We start from the raw sequence: 15,904 nt of genomic DNA, 5'->3' as shown, positions 1-15,904 counted from the left end.
CCCTATGTGAGGCATGTTCTTTTATTTCCTGTTTTACTGTTAAAAAAAATCAGTGAAGGATGGAGAGGTTGGAGGGGGTACAGAGAAGGGCTTCTACAGAGACCCTTTCAAGCTGCATCTTTCAGAGTCCCCCATGAGCCACTGCTCGCTCTTCAGGATGGAACCCTGCATACTCAGCTTTCCAGGAGGGCTGGAGAATCATTGAATGGGCAGCTCTTTTGAGTTGCAGACAGTGCACGTTATGCATAAAATGGTTGCCCTCTCAAATCATTTTCTCAACTCCCTGAAAACCATCTTCACATATGCTTCAATGAGTCTTTTGGCCAGTCAGCAGCTTTTAAAACATAACACATGGCTTCTTCATCATGTATCATGTCTGCTTGTGCTCCCACTCCTTGCCTACTCCCCTGGGGTCTGTTCATTGACTGTGACTTACAGAAGTAGCCCACACCACTAGCACCTGTGAGATCAGGTCCCCAGCATGGGAAGATGGCACCACGAGCAGGGAGTGGATGTCCCCATGCCTCTAAGGCTCAGAGTGCTGTGGTGGAGGCATCTGTTGCCGTCCTTTCCCTCCCCCTTCCCCCGCCTCCTCCAGCCCCACACGTGTCTACACAAGAGCTCTTGAAAGGGCAGGAGATGGTCTGCTCTTCATTGCCCCAGCAGAAAAGGACTAATGAGATTCAGATCTCCTCTTCTAGACTATGGAGCCGGCATGTTTTATATTTATTTCGTAAGGTAATTCATTTATATTAATTCATATACTGATTAAGGCAGAAAAGATGGTTTTCCCATCGAATGTGGGACAGTTGTACCTCCTCCTTGTTGACCATTGCTGCCATTTAGTGAATGACGCCGGAACCTCTTAAGGAACTGTTGATGTAAGACAGACGTGCTCTGATAACTACATATACACTTTCTTTTTCCTAGTGGCACCCATGGGTACATGGCTCCTGAGGTGCTGCAGAAGGGGATGGCATATGACAGCAGTGCTGACTGGTTCTCCCTGGGCTGCATGCTGTTCAAACTTCTGAGAGGGTGAGTGAAGTGGGCCCTTTCAATGCCATCCATCATGGCATGTATTTGGATTGAAATCTAAAATATTTAGAAGTTACTAGACCCTAATATTATTTTGGGGTCCCTGGGTGGTGCAAACAGTTAATGCGTTTGTTCACTAACCGGAAGGTTGGAGGTTCAAGTCCACCCAGAGGTGCCTCAGAAGAAAGTCCTGGCAGTCTACTTCCAAAAAATCAGACATTGAAAACCCGATGGAGCACAGTTCTACTCTGACGTTATGTGGGGTCGCCATGAGTCCGAATCAACTGAATGGCAACTGTTTTTATGTTTATTTTTAAAATTATTTTAAATCATACAATGATCTTTAAGCCACCCATTAATCTAGAGGATAGCTGATTCTCTCTTACAAAATTGAGAGTTTGTTTCCCAAAAGCTTGCAGTTCAAAAAGCCTGTGGTTTAGCATTTTTGTTCCATGTTGTTGTTGTGTGTCAGGTTGATTCTGACTCCCAGTGACCTGTATGACAGAGTAGAACTGCCCCAATATGGTTTCCTTGGCTGTAATTTTTATGGGAGCAGATCACCAGGTCTTTTCTCCCATGGAGCAGGTGGTGGGTTGGAACCGCTGACCTTTCGATTAGCAGCCGAGTGCTTAACCATTGTGCAACCAGGGCTTCTTTTTTGTCCCATACCATGTAGGAATTATCACACTTCTAAGCCTAAAATAAGACTGCTTTGAAATATTTCCTTTGATGAGCCATTCTGGGATAAGTGTTGTTTTAAAATGTGGATAATCGAAGAGGGTAGGATAATTTTTTCCCCTAGAAATTAATTACTCATGATTGTCTTGTAAGTTTAAAGCATTTTGAGGGTTACAAAAAAGAATGAGGAACCAAAGTAAACGCATTTGAAGAGTTTATATTTATATATAAACACATGGAAATTAACTCGTATATTTTTTATAGCTAATATTATACTTGACTCTAGTTCTAAACTACCAACTATGATGAAACAGAGTGGAAAAGATGATGAAACCAGAACACTCTCCAAGTATATTCTGAAACTCAGCACTTAGCAATTATGTTAATGTTTTCATTAAGGTATTTTTGGTCAGTTTTAATGAGGATCTTAAATTTTTAAAATATGTTTTTGATTTTCTTCCTCACAAAGATACAAAAAAAAATGCTTTACATTAAAATTTCCTAGTCAAGACTTTTCCCTTTAGTATTTCTCCTATGCACGCAGTCCTGCCAGTTTGCTGAGTATTCACTTTCCCATCTGAAAGCTGAATTGAGCACCACTGGGCCTTCATATTGTGTCTAGCAAATTCCAGAGAGCGGCTGAATTCCCCATCTCCAAAATTCGGCTCTGTGCACCCACGCCAGTTTCTCAGGGCTGTGAGGATCCAGTTGTTCTCTGCTCACTATTCACTTGGGAATCGGGAAGCAAAATTGTATCATTGCCTAGAAAGCCAGGTCCTGTTATTCCTTAATTAAATTACTGTATTTGTGGAGCCTGGATGGCCTTAATTCATGTCATCAGACTAGCTGACCTAATCAGAGAGTTTATGCAAAGCAGAGAAAACAATTTCCCTACGTACAATGCTTTTATACACAGTTGAGTCACCGTGTGCGCAGAGAATGGATGAAGAGGCACGCCACGAGTCTTTGTTTTGAATCCTTTCTGGTTAGCGTTGTCCTTGGCAATGTGGTTGAAGACTCAGAGTCCATACTTACAGACTTCTGGTTTTTTCTTTTTGGGTGTAGAAGTAGAGTAGTTTATTCTCAAGCACAGGGGTCCTCAGGTGTTGTTTTTTTTTTTTTTTTTTAACATTTTACTGTGGTTTATGTGAACATTTACAGAGCAAATTAGTTTCCCATTCAACAGTTTATACACATTTTGTTTCATGACATTAGTTGCAATCCCCTCAATGTGTCAGCACTCTTCCCCATTCATCCCTGGGTTCCCTGTTTCCACTCGCCCATCTTTCCTGCCTCTTCTGGCCTTCTGAACTTTGCTTTTGGGCAAATGCTGCCGTTTTGGTCTCATATGGTTGATTGTTCTGAGCAGTATGCTCCTCACCAGTGTTATTGTACACTATAGGCCTATTGTTTGGCTGAAAGGTGATATCTGGGAGTGGGTTCTGTACCAGGTTTGAAGGGTGTCTAAGGGTCGTTAGGAGTCTTGGGGGTTCCACCACTGTCTTTATCAAACCAGTAAGTCTGGTCTTTTTTATGAATTTGAGTTTTCTTCTACATTTTTCTCCCACTCTGTCCAGGACCTTCTATTGTGATCCTGGTCAGAGTGGTTGGTAGTGGTAGCCAGGCACTAGCTAGTTATTCTGGTCTCAGGCTAGTGTAGGTCATGGTTTATGTGGTCCATCAGTCCTTTGGACTAATCGTTTCCTTGAGTCTTTGGTTTTCTTCATTCTTCTTTGCTCCGTACAGGAAGAGATCAGTTGTTGTACCCTAGATGGCCACTTGCAAGCTTTTAAGACCCCAGTCGCTACTCACCAAGGTAGGGTAGAACATTGTCTCTATGGACTGTGTTATGCCAGTTGACCTAGATGTCCCCTGAGAGCATGGTCCTAAGCCCTCAAGTCCAGTGATTCAGTCCCTCGAGGTGTTTGGTTATGTCTAAGAAGTTTTCATGGCTGTGCGCCCCGTGTGCTCTATTATATACATGGATACATTTGTCGTACAAACAAATACGTATGTAGAAATATTCACTGGCAAACCTACATATGCATAAGAGTGTACTCCCAAGCACCTTCCCATACCTGTTCAGCTTACATTATCTACCTGTGTATCCACTTGTAAATTATTGTTTGCTATTACTATTGTTGCAGGATTGTATATGTAATGATATTTACCATTGTTGCCTATTACTCTTGCATACCGCTCAGTGTCTTCCTTGCCTTGGTCATGTCATGCTTACTTCTCTCATATTGTGTATTGTCTTCCCTTTCACCAAAGTTAATACATATCTACTATCTAGTTAGTAATTTGCCCTCTCTCCCCCTCCCATCCCTGGTAACCATCAAAGAACGTTTTTGTGTGTAAACCATTCCTTGATTTTTTATAATAGTGGTCTCATATAATATTTGTCCTTTTGTGATTGACTTATTTTACTCAGCATGATATCCTCCAGGTTCACCCATGTTGCAAGATGTTTCATGAATTCATCGTTATTCTTTAACATTGCGTAGTATTCCATTGTGTGTATGTACCACAGTTTGTTTATCCATTCATCCGTTGATGGACACTTAGGTTGTTTCCATCTTTTTGCTGTTGTGAATAATGCTGCAATTAACATGAGTGTGCATATTTCTATTAGTGTCACGGCTGTTATTCCTCTAGGATATATACCTAGGAGTGGAATTACTGGATTATATGATATTTCTAATTCTAGCTTTTTAAGGAAGCACCATACCATTTTCCATAGTGGTTGTACCATTTTACATTTCTAACAGCAATGTACGAGAGTTCCAGTCTCCCCACAACCTTGCCGTCATTTGTTTTCTTTTTTTTTTTTTTTTTCTGATCAGTGCCGTTATTGCCAGGGTGAGATGGTATCTCATTGTAGTTTAGATTTGCACTTTTCTAATGGGTAATGATGGCGAGCATCTCTTCATGTATTTGTTGGCCGCCTGAATGTCTTCTTTGGTAAAGTGTCTGTTCATGTCCTTTGCCCATTTTTAAATTGGATTGTTTCTCTTTTTGTTGTTGAAGTTTTGAAGTTTTCTGTAAATTTTAGAGGTTAGTCGCTTATCAGATATGTCATTGCCAAATTTTTTTCCCAGTCTGTAGGTTCTCTTTTTACTCTTCTGGAGAAGTCTTTTGATGTGCATAAGTATTTAATGTTTAGGAGGTGCCAGTTGTCTAGCTTATCATCTTCTGTTTGTGCATTTTTAGTTATAGTTTATATTCTAATTATGACATAAATTAGGGCCCCTAGGTTTGCCTCATTTTTTTTGTTTCTATGTATAGTTTTAGATTTTACCTTTAGGTCTTTGATCTGTCTTGAGTTATTTTTTGTGTTTGGTGTGGGATATGGATCCTGTTTCATTTTTCTGCACATGGATAACCAGTTTTGCCAGCACCATTTGTTAAAGAGGCTGTCTCTTCCCCATTTAATGGATTTCAACCCTTTGTTGAAAATCAACTTCCCATAGGTGGATGGATTTACTTATGCGTTCTCACTCCTGTTCCATTGGTCGTGTCTGTCATTGTACCAGTAGCAGGTTGTTTTGACTACTGTGGCTCTATAGTAGGTTCTGAGATCAGGAAGCATGAGGCCTCCTACTGTGCTCTTCTGCAGTAATGTTTTGTTTATCGGGGGCCTCTTTCCTTTCCATATAAAGGTGGTGATTAGTTTTTCCACCTTGTTAAAGAATGTTCTTGAAATTTGGATTGGGATTGCATTATATCTATAGATCGCTTTGGGTAGTATTGAAATTTTTACAATGTTAAGTCTTCGTATCCATGAACATGGTATGTTTTTCATTTATGTAGGTCTCTTTGGTTTCTTACAGTACCGTTTTATAGTTTTCTTTGTGTAAGTCTTTTATGTCCTTAAGTATTTTATCTTCTGGGGGGCTATTGTAAATAGTATTGTTTTTTTTTGTTAGAGGTTTTTGCATGATTTTTGTATGTTGCTTTTGTGCGCTGCCGCTTTGCTGAATCCTTCTATTAGTTCCAGTAGCTTTCTTGTAACATCTCTGAGATTTTCTATCTATAGGATCATATCGTCTTCAAACAGGGTAGTTTTACTTCTTCCCTACCATTTTGGATGCCTTTTATTTCGTTTTCTTGCCTTACTGCTGTAGCTAGGACTTCCAGTACAATATTGCATAATAGTGGTGACAAAGGGCATCCTTGTCTGGTTCCAATTCTCAGGTGGAATGCTTTCAGTCTCTCTCCATTGAGAATGATGTTGGCTGTTGGTTTTGTATTTGTGCCATTAATTATGTTGAGGAATTTCCCTTCTATTCTTATTTTGCTGAGAGTTTTTATCAGGAATGGGTGTTGAACTTTATCAAATGCCTTTTCTGCATTGATTGATATGATCATATGATCTTTTCCTTTTTTGTTTTACTTTTGTGGTGGGTTGTGTTGATTGATTTTCTAATGTTGAACCATCCTTGCATACCTGGTATGAATCCCACTTGGTCATGATGTATTATTTTTTGATATGTTGTTGAACTCTGTTGGCTAGGATTTTGTTGAGAGTTTTTGCATCTATATTCATGGGGATATTGGTCTATAATTTTCTTTTTTAGTGGTGTCTTTGGGTTTGGTATCAGAGTAATGCTGGCTTCATAGAATGAATTTGGGGGTGTTCCATCCTTTTCTGTATTCTGGAATAGTTTGAGTAGAATTGGTGTCAGCTCTTCTTTGAATGTTTGGTAGAATTCTCCAGTGAAGCCATCTGGGCCAGGGCTTTTGTTGTTGGGAGTTTTTTTTTTAATGACCTCTTCTGTTTCTTTTTTCATTATGGGTCTGTTCAGATTTCCTACCTCAATTTGTGTTAGTTTAGCTGGGTAGTGTGTTTCTAGAAATTTGTCCATTTCTTCTAGGTTTTCAAATTTGTTGGAGTGCAGCTCTTTGTAGTATTGTTATGATCCTTTTTATGTCAGTTGTTTCTGTTGTAATGTCATCCATCTCATTTCTTATTTGAGTTATTTGCATCTTCTTTTCCTTTGTCATTTTGGCCAGAGGTTTGTCGATTTTTATTGATCCTTTCAAAGAACCAACTTCTAGTCTTGTTGATCCTTTCAAAGAACCAACTTCTAGTGTTTTTGATTCTATAGCTTTTTTTTTTTTCTCCTGTTTCATTTTTTCAGTTCTAATCTTTATTGTTTCTTTCCTTCTGGTGACTGTGGACTTCCTTTGCGGCTCTTTTTCTGTTTGTTAGAGTTGTAGGGATAAGGTATTGATTTTGGCTCTTTCTTCTTTTTTGATGTGTGCATTTATTGCTATAAATTGACATCTGAGCACTGCTTTTGCTGTGTCCTAAAGTTTTCAGTATGTTGCTCCCTCCTGATTTTCATCATTCTTCCTGGCATGAGGTCCCTGTGCTGAGAAGCTCCTAAATCAGGGGAAGGTTGATGACAAGGACCTTCCCCCAGAGCTAACAGAGAGAGAAAGCCTTCACTGGAGTTGGCATCCTGAATTTGGACTTCTAACCCCAAAGCCTGTGAGAGAATAAATTTCTGTTTGTTAAAGCCATACACTTGTGGTATTTCTGTTGTAGCAACACTAGATAACTAAGACAAAATTTGGTACTGAGAGTGGTGTGCTGCTCTAACAGATACCTAAAGTGTGGAAGCAGTTTTGAAACTGTGAATGGATAGAGGCTGGAAGATTTTTAAAGTGCCTAATAGTAAAAGACTAGATTGCCTTGAAGAGACTGTTGATGGAATTACGGACATCAAAGACATTTTTGGTGAGGACTTTGAGGGAAGCGAGGAGAGCTATTACACTGGAGATGGCGTGCAGATGGCAGGAACAGCAGCAGAAAAATGGCAGCAGCAGAACCAGGAGACCAGCGCGAGACAGCACTGGAGCTTACCCACTGAGCAAGAGAGCTAAGTGATCTTCTCAGGAGGCTTCCTGATGGAGTAGGGTGCCTCCAGGCACTTATCAGTGAGGCTAGGCTTGCTTACCCATGGAGCAACAGAGCTTGAGTGCCTTCTGGCCAAAGTTCACTGGCACAGTGAGGTGCCTCCAGGCACTTATTGGCAGAGCTAAAGAGCTTTGTAACATTGGCCTAGCAGGACAGACATGGGTGGTGAGGCCTGAGGGGCTGAGAGGCCAAGGAACAAGGAGGGAGAAGATGAAGAGACAAGGACCTCCCCGTAGAGCTGCCAGAGAGAGAAAGCCTTCCCTTGGAGCTGGCATCCAAAACAAATTTTGGACTTTTAGCCTCCTAGACTGTGAGAGAATAAATTTCTCTTTGTTAAAGCCATCCACTTGTGGTATTTATTATAGCAGCACTAGATAACTGAGACACATGTATTAGATTTTTTTCCTTGTTCTTCCTGTTGATTTCTAATTCTATAGCATTGCGATCAGAGAAGATGTTTTGTATTATTTTGATGTTTTCTAATTCATTGAGGCTTGTTTTGTGGCCTAATGTATTATCTATTTTGGAGGATGATCCATATTTGCTGAAAATGAATGTGTACTGTGTTGTTTTTGGGTGGAGTGTTCTGTATCTGTCTATGAGATCAAGCTGTTTGATTGTGATTTTTAGATCTTCCGTATCTTTAAGTTTCTTTCTAGTCATTCTATCCTTCATCAAAAGTGGTGTGTTAAAGTCTCCTACTGTTATTGTGGAGTCATCTATTTCTCTTTTCATTTCTTTCAGAGTTTATTTTATGTATTTTGGAGCTCTTTCAATGGGTGTGTAGATATTTATTATGGTTATGTCCTCTTGGTGGATTGACCCTTTAATTATTATATAATGCTCTTTTTGTCTATTATGCTGGTTTTTGCTTTAAAGTCTATCTTATCAGAGATTAATATTGCCATTCCTGTTCTTTTTTGGTTACCATTTGGTTGGTATGTTTTTTCCAACCTTTGATTTTTAGCTTCTTTTTATCTTTGTGTCTAAGGTGTGTCTCTTCTAGGCAGCATATTGATGGGTCATGTTTTTTTAATCCATTCTGCCACTTTCTGTCACTTGACTAGTGCTTTTAATCCATTAACATTCAGTGTAGTTATCGATAAGCATGAATTTACTGCTGTCATTTTGTTATGCTTTTTTTTTGTGGTGTTGATAGTTTCTTTGTTACATATACTTTTCTGTGCTGAGTTCTTTTTGATTATGGATTTTCTTTTCATTTCCTTCATTGCTGTTGATTTTGTGTTTCTGACTCTTTATGATTTTCTTCTTTTTTTATTTTGGTGAGTAAGTTTATTAATTTTCTTTGTGGTTACCCTGAAATTTACTTTTATCTTCATAAGCTTAAAATGGTCTGTTATATCTTGATATCAGCTTGACTTATTTTCCATATGGAAGTCCTGTAACTACACCATTTATTCCTTCTTTTTGTTTTGAAGTTGTCGTCATCTACAGATTGACAATCTGTGGTTCCTTATTTTCAGTCTTGTAGCTTTATTTTTGAGAATTCTTTATCTGGGTTGGTATCTGGGTGATGTTGTCATGCGTGTTAATCTAAGGTTGTAGTCTAACATTGTTGGTTCTCTGTCCAGTGGACCACCTTTAATATTTCTTGTAAGATTTGTCAGGTTTATATACATTCCCTTAATTTCTGTTTATCTGGAAATGTCCTAGTTTTGCCATCATATTTGAGACAGTTTTGCTGAATATATAATTCTCGGCAGCTTTTTTCTTTCAAGGTTTTGTATGTGTCATCCCATTTCCTCCTTGTCTGCATTGTTTCTACTGAGAAATCAAAGCTTAGTCTTATTGGTTCCCCTTTGTAGGTAACATTTCATTTTTCCTGAGCTGCTGTCAGGATTCTTTCTTTGTCTTCAGTTCTGGAAAGTTTGATTATGATATATCTTGGTGCTTTTCTTTTGGGGTCTATCCTATATGACATTCGTTGAGCATCTTTGATGGATATCATCTCATCTTTCATGATATTAGGGAAGTTTTTTGCCAGCATATCTTCAAAAATTTTCTCTGCTTTTTTTTTTTCTTTTTTTTTTTTTTGGTCTCTTCCTATTCTGGAATTCCAATCATACGTAAATTGTTCCTCTTGGTAGTGTCCCACATAACTCCGAGGCTTTCTTCATTTTTCATTCTTTTTTCAGATTGTTCCTCTAACAAATTAGTATCAAGAGATTTACCTTCCATTGTACTGATTCTGTCTTCCAGTGATTTATTCTACTCTTTTGTCCTTCCATTGAGTTATCTCTTTTTGAAATGTTAGTGTTAATCTTCTGGATCTCTAGTTGCTGTTTTTCTATAGTTTCTAGTTGTCTGTTTTGTCATTTTGTCCTTGTATTGTTTTCCTGAATTCTTCTAGAGTTTTGTCTGAGTTTTCTTTGATCTCTTTCTTGATCTGTTTGAGGATCATATATATGTCTTTTGAATTTCTTATCAGGTAGTTTGGTTACCATTTCTTCCTTGGGAAGATTTCCTCATCCTTTATTTTGGTCACTTGGTTGAGCCACCTTGTCCTGTTTCTTTATATGGTTTGATGTTTTCTGTTGTCTTTGAGGCATTAAGGTGTTGTTTATTTACTGATTGTATGTTTACTTCATTTGATTTTTTATTTTATTTTGTCTTGATATATCTGGGCTGGCAGGCCTTGTGTGCTACGCTGATCTGTGGACTGGCAGCATTGGGGTGCTTACCACCTGTCTGCAGGTGAGCAGGGCAGTGGCTGGTAGTGTGAGAGCAGGTCTCTGTTAGTCATGCAGGGTGGCTGAGGGTGGGCTAGGTGGGCGTTGGCTGCCATCTATCATCTGGCCAGTGGCACGGGAACAGATGGTTGCACTTGCTGAGTGGGCAGGGCAGCGTGTGTGGTGGGTGTGGTAGGCAAGTGGGCATAGTCACCATCGCTTGCTGGGTTGAGGAGGAGGGGGCTTGGAGGGTAGGGGGGTTGGGTTGTGGATGGGCAAGTGTGTGAGAATGCCATTGCCATTTTGCTCACTGGGTAGAGGGGTGGGTGGTGGGTGGTGGGTGGACAGGCACGCAGGTGTGTGATTGCTGTCACTTGTTGGGGGGGTGGCGGGCGGGAAAGCGTGGGCTTGTGGTCGCCACCACTTGTCGGGTGGGGGGAGTTGTGGGTGGCGGGTGTGTGAGTGCACAGGCATGCAATTGCCACCACTTGTCGAGTAGGGGAGGGGAGGGAGGTGGGTGATGGGTGTGAGTATGCACAAATGTGCGGTTGCTGCCACTCACCAAATCGGGTGGGGAGAAGGGAGGATCGGGACAAGCAATTGCACAGTTCTGTGGTTGCTGCCCCTCACCAGGTCAGGGAGGGGGTGGGTGGCAGGTGGGTGAGCACACATTTGCGTGCTTACTGCCACTTGACTGATGGGATGGGGGAAGCCATTGGGCGGGGCGCAGTGACAGATGGGGTAGATGAGAGGAAGGGGGAGAGGGGCTTGTATTGTGGTCCCTGGTCGGGCAGGGTGGCTGGGGTATGGGATCTTACACCACTTTAGAGCACGAGGGTGGGTGGGGGTAGGGAGAGCATGCTCCTGTGGCCAGTAGATATGGGTATCTAGGTTCTTTCTGTTTGCTGTAGCTTGTAGTTGTGACCTGCCCCAGCCCAAGTGTTAGGATGGGAAGGTCTTTCCAGAGTCAGGTCAGATTGGTGACCTTCCTCCGAGGCTCTATAGGTATATTGCTTTGTGTGTGCCACCCTAATGGTCAGGGACTGCTGCTCGTGAGTGTACCTAACTCTGGATCCTGGCTCCCTCCCTGTTCTGTGGACGGCTGTCTCCCTGGACTTTTCGCCCTCCTTTCTGTGTTTTCCCTCCCCAGATACAGTCATGTTCCGCTAACTCTGATTCCCTCTGGGCGTGCCTACGCAGTTTCTCTGTCTCCTGTTGGGAGTGCGGTGAAGTTGCCTTCCTGTACTCCTTACCTGGGGTTGCTCCTGGCTTTGTCTCAAGATGGCCACACTGAGCTGGAGTGACTGACAGAGCATCTCCACTCCGTGTCATTCCTCATTTGCTGCATTTGTTCAGTTTCTTCTTCCAGTCAGTCTTCGATTCAATTTTTTGTCCTTCCTTTTGATGTTCAGGGTTCTAGAATTGCCATCTGCATCTGTTTCTGTTGGTTTTTTGGGTCTTTGCTGTAGAAGGACGGCATGGTGTGTCTGGCTGAGCCACCATCTTGGTGCCATTCATCCTTACAGACTTTTGATATGACAAAAATCTCTATGTAGCAGCGAAACTGTGAAATATATTAAGTCAAGATTCTGAAATCCACAGGGAATGCAAGGCTTGCGTTCAGGGCTTTGTTTGTTTCTTTACTTCATTTGATTTTGTAATTCTGTCTATTTTTAATAATGTATAGGCTGGGAAGAATCTGGCATAAAACTGTTTTTCAAAGATCTTTGGGTTTTGTTGAATTATTAACTCTGTATGATCCAGCAGTGTGACTTGTGGTAGTAAAGTGAAGAAGTGCAACCAGAGTGCTCCTTAGGAGCAAGTATGGCGAGACTTGTCTCATGTACTTTGGACCTGTTATCAGGAGGGACCAGCGCCTGAAGAAGAGCGTCATGCTTGGTAAAGTAAAGGGTCAGCAAAAAAGAGCAACTCTCAACAAGTTGGATTGACACAGTGCCTGCAACAGTGGGCTCAAACATAGCAATGATTGTGAGCATGGCACAGGACCGGGCAGTGTTCCATTCTGTTGTTCATAGGGTCACTATGAGTCTGAACTAACTCAATGGCACCTAACAACAACAAAAGTGAATTCAGTCTTATTTGGCCATAATTCATGTTTGGAGTACTGAATTGTTGTTAGTTGCCATCAAGTTGGCTCTGATTCATTGTGACTTTTATGTATATAAAAGAATGAAACATTGCCTGGTCCTGCCCTGTCTTCATGATTGTTGGTGTGTTTGAGTACATTGTTATGAACTCACTGTGTCCAACCATCACATTGAAGATTTTCCTTGGCTTTGTTGGCCGTCCACTTTACCAACTGTTGATGTCCTTGTCCAGTGATCAGTCCTTATTTTGGACACGTCATCAGGAGGGACTGATCACTAGAGTACTGAATTGGGACGTATTAATTTCTTTGTGAAGTTCTTGATCAAGCTTGTTTGAAGCATGAGGCTCAGCTTGGCTCCTATTGAGAGGAGTTTTGACGGACAGGAAGACATCCAAATGATGGTCACAAGGATGGGGTGGATGAGATGAGAAGAGATTGATAAAAGATCTAGAGATTATGGCTTCTGTGGAAAGATTGAAAGATCTGGATACAGAACTTAGGGAGCCATATGATTGGCTTCAGCTATTAGAAGGCCCCTCTTATTGAAGGGGTTATGTTTATACTGTAGTGTTCCGGGGGTAGACGTTTTAAGGAGGAAAAATATTTCAGTCTGATACAAGCATGCCCGTCAAGTGTTTGAGCTACCCAGTGAAAGTGTTCTGCCTGTCACTGTCTGGATGACCATTTACTGAGCCTGAAATAGAAATAATTCTTCCAGTGTGTGATAGATTGGATTAAATGAATATTCTCCATTCAGATATGTGATCTTATGCCATTCTTGCTATTACTTTTTCAGAAGTCATCCACAGGAAAGGTCATAGCTCTAAAACCAAAGGGCAGGGAAATAGTTTTTGACTTAAGTAATTTAAGTTAAATTTGCTAAACATTTATTGAGTACCAGTAATATGCAAAAGATTGTGCTTGATGCTGTGTATAAAAAAAAAAAAAAAAGGAAAGGAGGGGAAGGAAATGAGGGAATAGGGAGGAAGAAAGGAAGGATGGAGACAGATAGTTCTTAAGGAGCTTGAAGTCTTAGAGAAAGATAGCCATCTATACACATAGAATTATGAGTAGAAGGGTTGTACTAACTTCTATAATAGCAGTGTACTATGGGACCAGAGAAATGAGAGAGCCAACTCTAACTTGGAAGAGTAGGACAACTTCATCTAGAAGTTGGTTTGTGAAGTAGGCTTTGAAAGATAGGATTACGGTAATGAGGACCTAGGGCTGGGGAATAAACATGCTGCCTATGTGGTGGGGACAAAAACGGCAGGTTTTTCACTGTCAGCGAGTGGTGGGTCAGCTGTTCATCAAGAGGGAGAGGGTAGAACAGAACCTAAGTTTGAGAAGTTTGGGGCAAGACTGTAGAGGAATTCGCATTCCCTGCCAGGGTGTTTGGGCTTATTCTCTAGGCCCCAGAGAGCTGCTGAAGGCTTTTAAGCAAAGGAGTGTTATGACTGGGGCTGTTTTTCAGTAGGATGAATTTGGAAGCAGCATGGACCATTGTAGAGCCAGACAGGAAGTGAGTGTAAGAGCTAGGCAAGAGGCAGTGAGCACATGAGCTAGCACAGTGGTACTCAGACCAGAAAGGAGGCAAGGGACTTAACTTTGTAGAATTAGAGTCCAAAATGCTACAGTGGTTTTTATTGTTGGCTTGTTTGTTTTAATTTTTTTTTTTTTGGTAAAAGTATACACAACAAAACCTTCACCAGTTTAACCATTTCACACATGTACAGTTCAGTGACATTGATTGTATGCTTCAGGTTTTGCAACCACCATTGCTATCCTTTTCCAAATTATTCCACCACTATTAACATCTTGTCTGTTTGTTTATATGATGCTTGAATATGGAAGAATGGGAGTTAAAGATGATCCCAGTTTAGATTCAAGGTAAGTGGGAGGATGGTGATATCATTACCAAGATTGGTAGTTACAAACAGTCAGTGGCTCACATTAAACAGATGTTTATTGAGGGCCTTTCAGGAGCAAAACCCTGTGGTGGGGACTTCACAGGAGACTTTGTTCTCTCAGCTGTAAAGGATGGGACACTGTCACCTGCTCTTCTTCCTCACAGGGTTGCATTTGAGCAAACCTTGTCAATATGTATGTAAGCATTCTGTACATTTTTCATGTGCTGTCTGGAAGGGAGCCCATAGCAGCTGTCTGTTCTCAGGCATGAGGAGTCTAAGACCTGAAACAAGGCAGAGCTGAGAGGTCCCGTGGGATGTGCACCAGCTTGGCCTGGGACTTCCTGGGCTCAGGCTGTGCACGCTAGTGATCTGTATGGAGCAGGCACCCTGATAGCAGCTGCAGAATGAACCAGACACCAGGCCAGCCTCCATCTAGCACTCTTTCAAACCAAAGGTCTCAACGGGGGATGCTTATGCAATGCCTAGAGGTGTTTTTGGTTGTTACAACTTAGGGGGTAGGGTACTGTTGGCATCTAGTGGGAGAGGCCAGGAATGCTATTCAACATCATACATTGCACAGGGCAGCCCCCACCACAAAGAATTATCCAGTCTAAGATGTCAGCAGTGCCAAGGTTGAGAAGCTCTGATCTAGAAGCCCCTTCTCCCTCCCCACATCTGTGCAGTAAGGGTGAACCAGTGACCGCCAAGGGTCTTTTTCACTCCTCCTGTGACATAATTCTTATACTGACCAGTGTCCCATTGCTTCTGCTGAAACACTTTCTGCACCTCTAGTTTTGTATTGAACCCAGAAGAGTACTGCAAGCCATGAGGACAAGGCATCATGGTGGCAGAAGATTGCTGAGGCTTGAGAAGGTGTTTTTTGTTTTGTTTTGTTTAGTTTTGTTTTCTTTAAATTGTTTTTTAATTGTTGTTGAAAATGTACACAGCAAAACATGCACCAATTCAACAATTTCTACATGTATAATTCATTGACATTGATTACATTCTTCAGGTTGTGCAACCATTGTCACCCTTGTGTTCTGAATTATTCTTCCTCCATTAACATGAACTCACCGCCCCCCAAGCTTCGTATCTGACTTTTCTAGTTGCTGTTGTCAGTTTGATCCCATATAGATAGTTCTTCAGGAGAGCACGATGTTCAAGGCAAACATTCTTTACTAAATAAGCTAACTTACTGTTTGGTTTAAAGAAGACTTAAGGGGATATTTTTTAAGTTTTAAATATTATCTCGGGGCAACAGTTTCAGAGGTTTATCCAGCCTCAGTGGATCCAGAAAGTCTGGATGTCATAAGAATTTGAAATTCTGTCCTTCATTTTTCCCCCTTTTCATCATGATTCTTCTATAAAATCTGTAATCAAAATTGAGAAGGTGTTTTGCATGCCTGGACTTACAGTGATGAGCTGAGCTGTTCATCCACCATTCATGCTTTTGGGTGCTGGTCACCACTTCTATTTTGGATAACTTTGTCAGATGTTTAACCATATCTGTGTATGAAGATGTGTCCATTTGCAAATGTATGGGGTTGTCATC

At 41.2% G+C, this 15,904-nt stretch overlaps 1 protein-coding gene across 4 annotated transcripts in view; it reads left to right on the top strand.

The window, feature by feature from the left end:
- GRK3 (G protein-coupled receptor kinase 3) overlaps positions 1 to 15,904 on the top strand; it is a 150,517-nt gene that overhangs the window by 109,227 nt on the left and 25,386 nt on the right. For all 4 annotated transcript variants that reach the window (XM_004387627.2, XM_023741796.1, XM_023741795.1 and 1 more), the window contains one exon: positions 931 to 1,038. In XM_004387627.2, coding sequence (XP_004387684.1) covers positions 931 to 1,038 — 108 coding nt within the window. The remainder of the gene's footprint in view (positions 1 to 930; positions 1,039 to 15,904) is intronic.

Source organism: Trichechus manatus, unplaced genomic scaffold (assembly GCF_000243295.1).
Source record: "Trichechus manatus latirostris isolate Lorelei unplaced genomic scaffold, TriManLat1.0 scaffold00190, whole genome shotgun sequence".
Lineage (NCBI taxonomy): Eukaryota > Metazoa > Chordata > Mammalia > Sirenia > Trichechidae > Trichechus > Trichechus manatus.
This window is presented reverse-complemented; position numbering and strand designations above follow the sequence as displayed.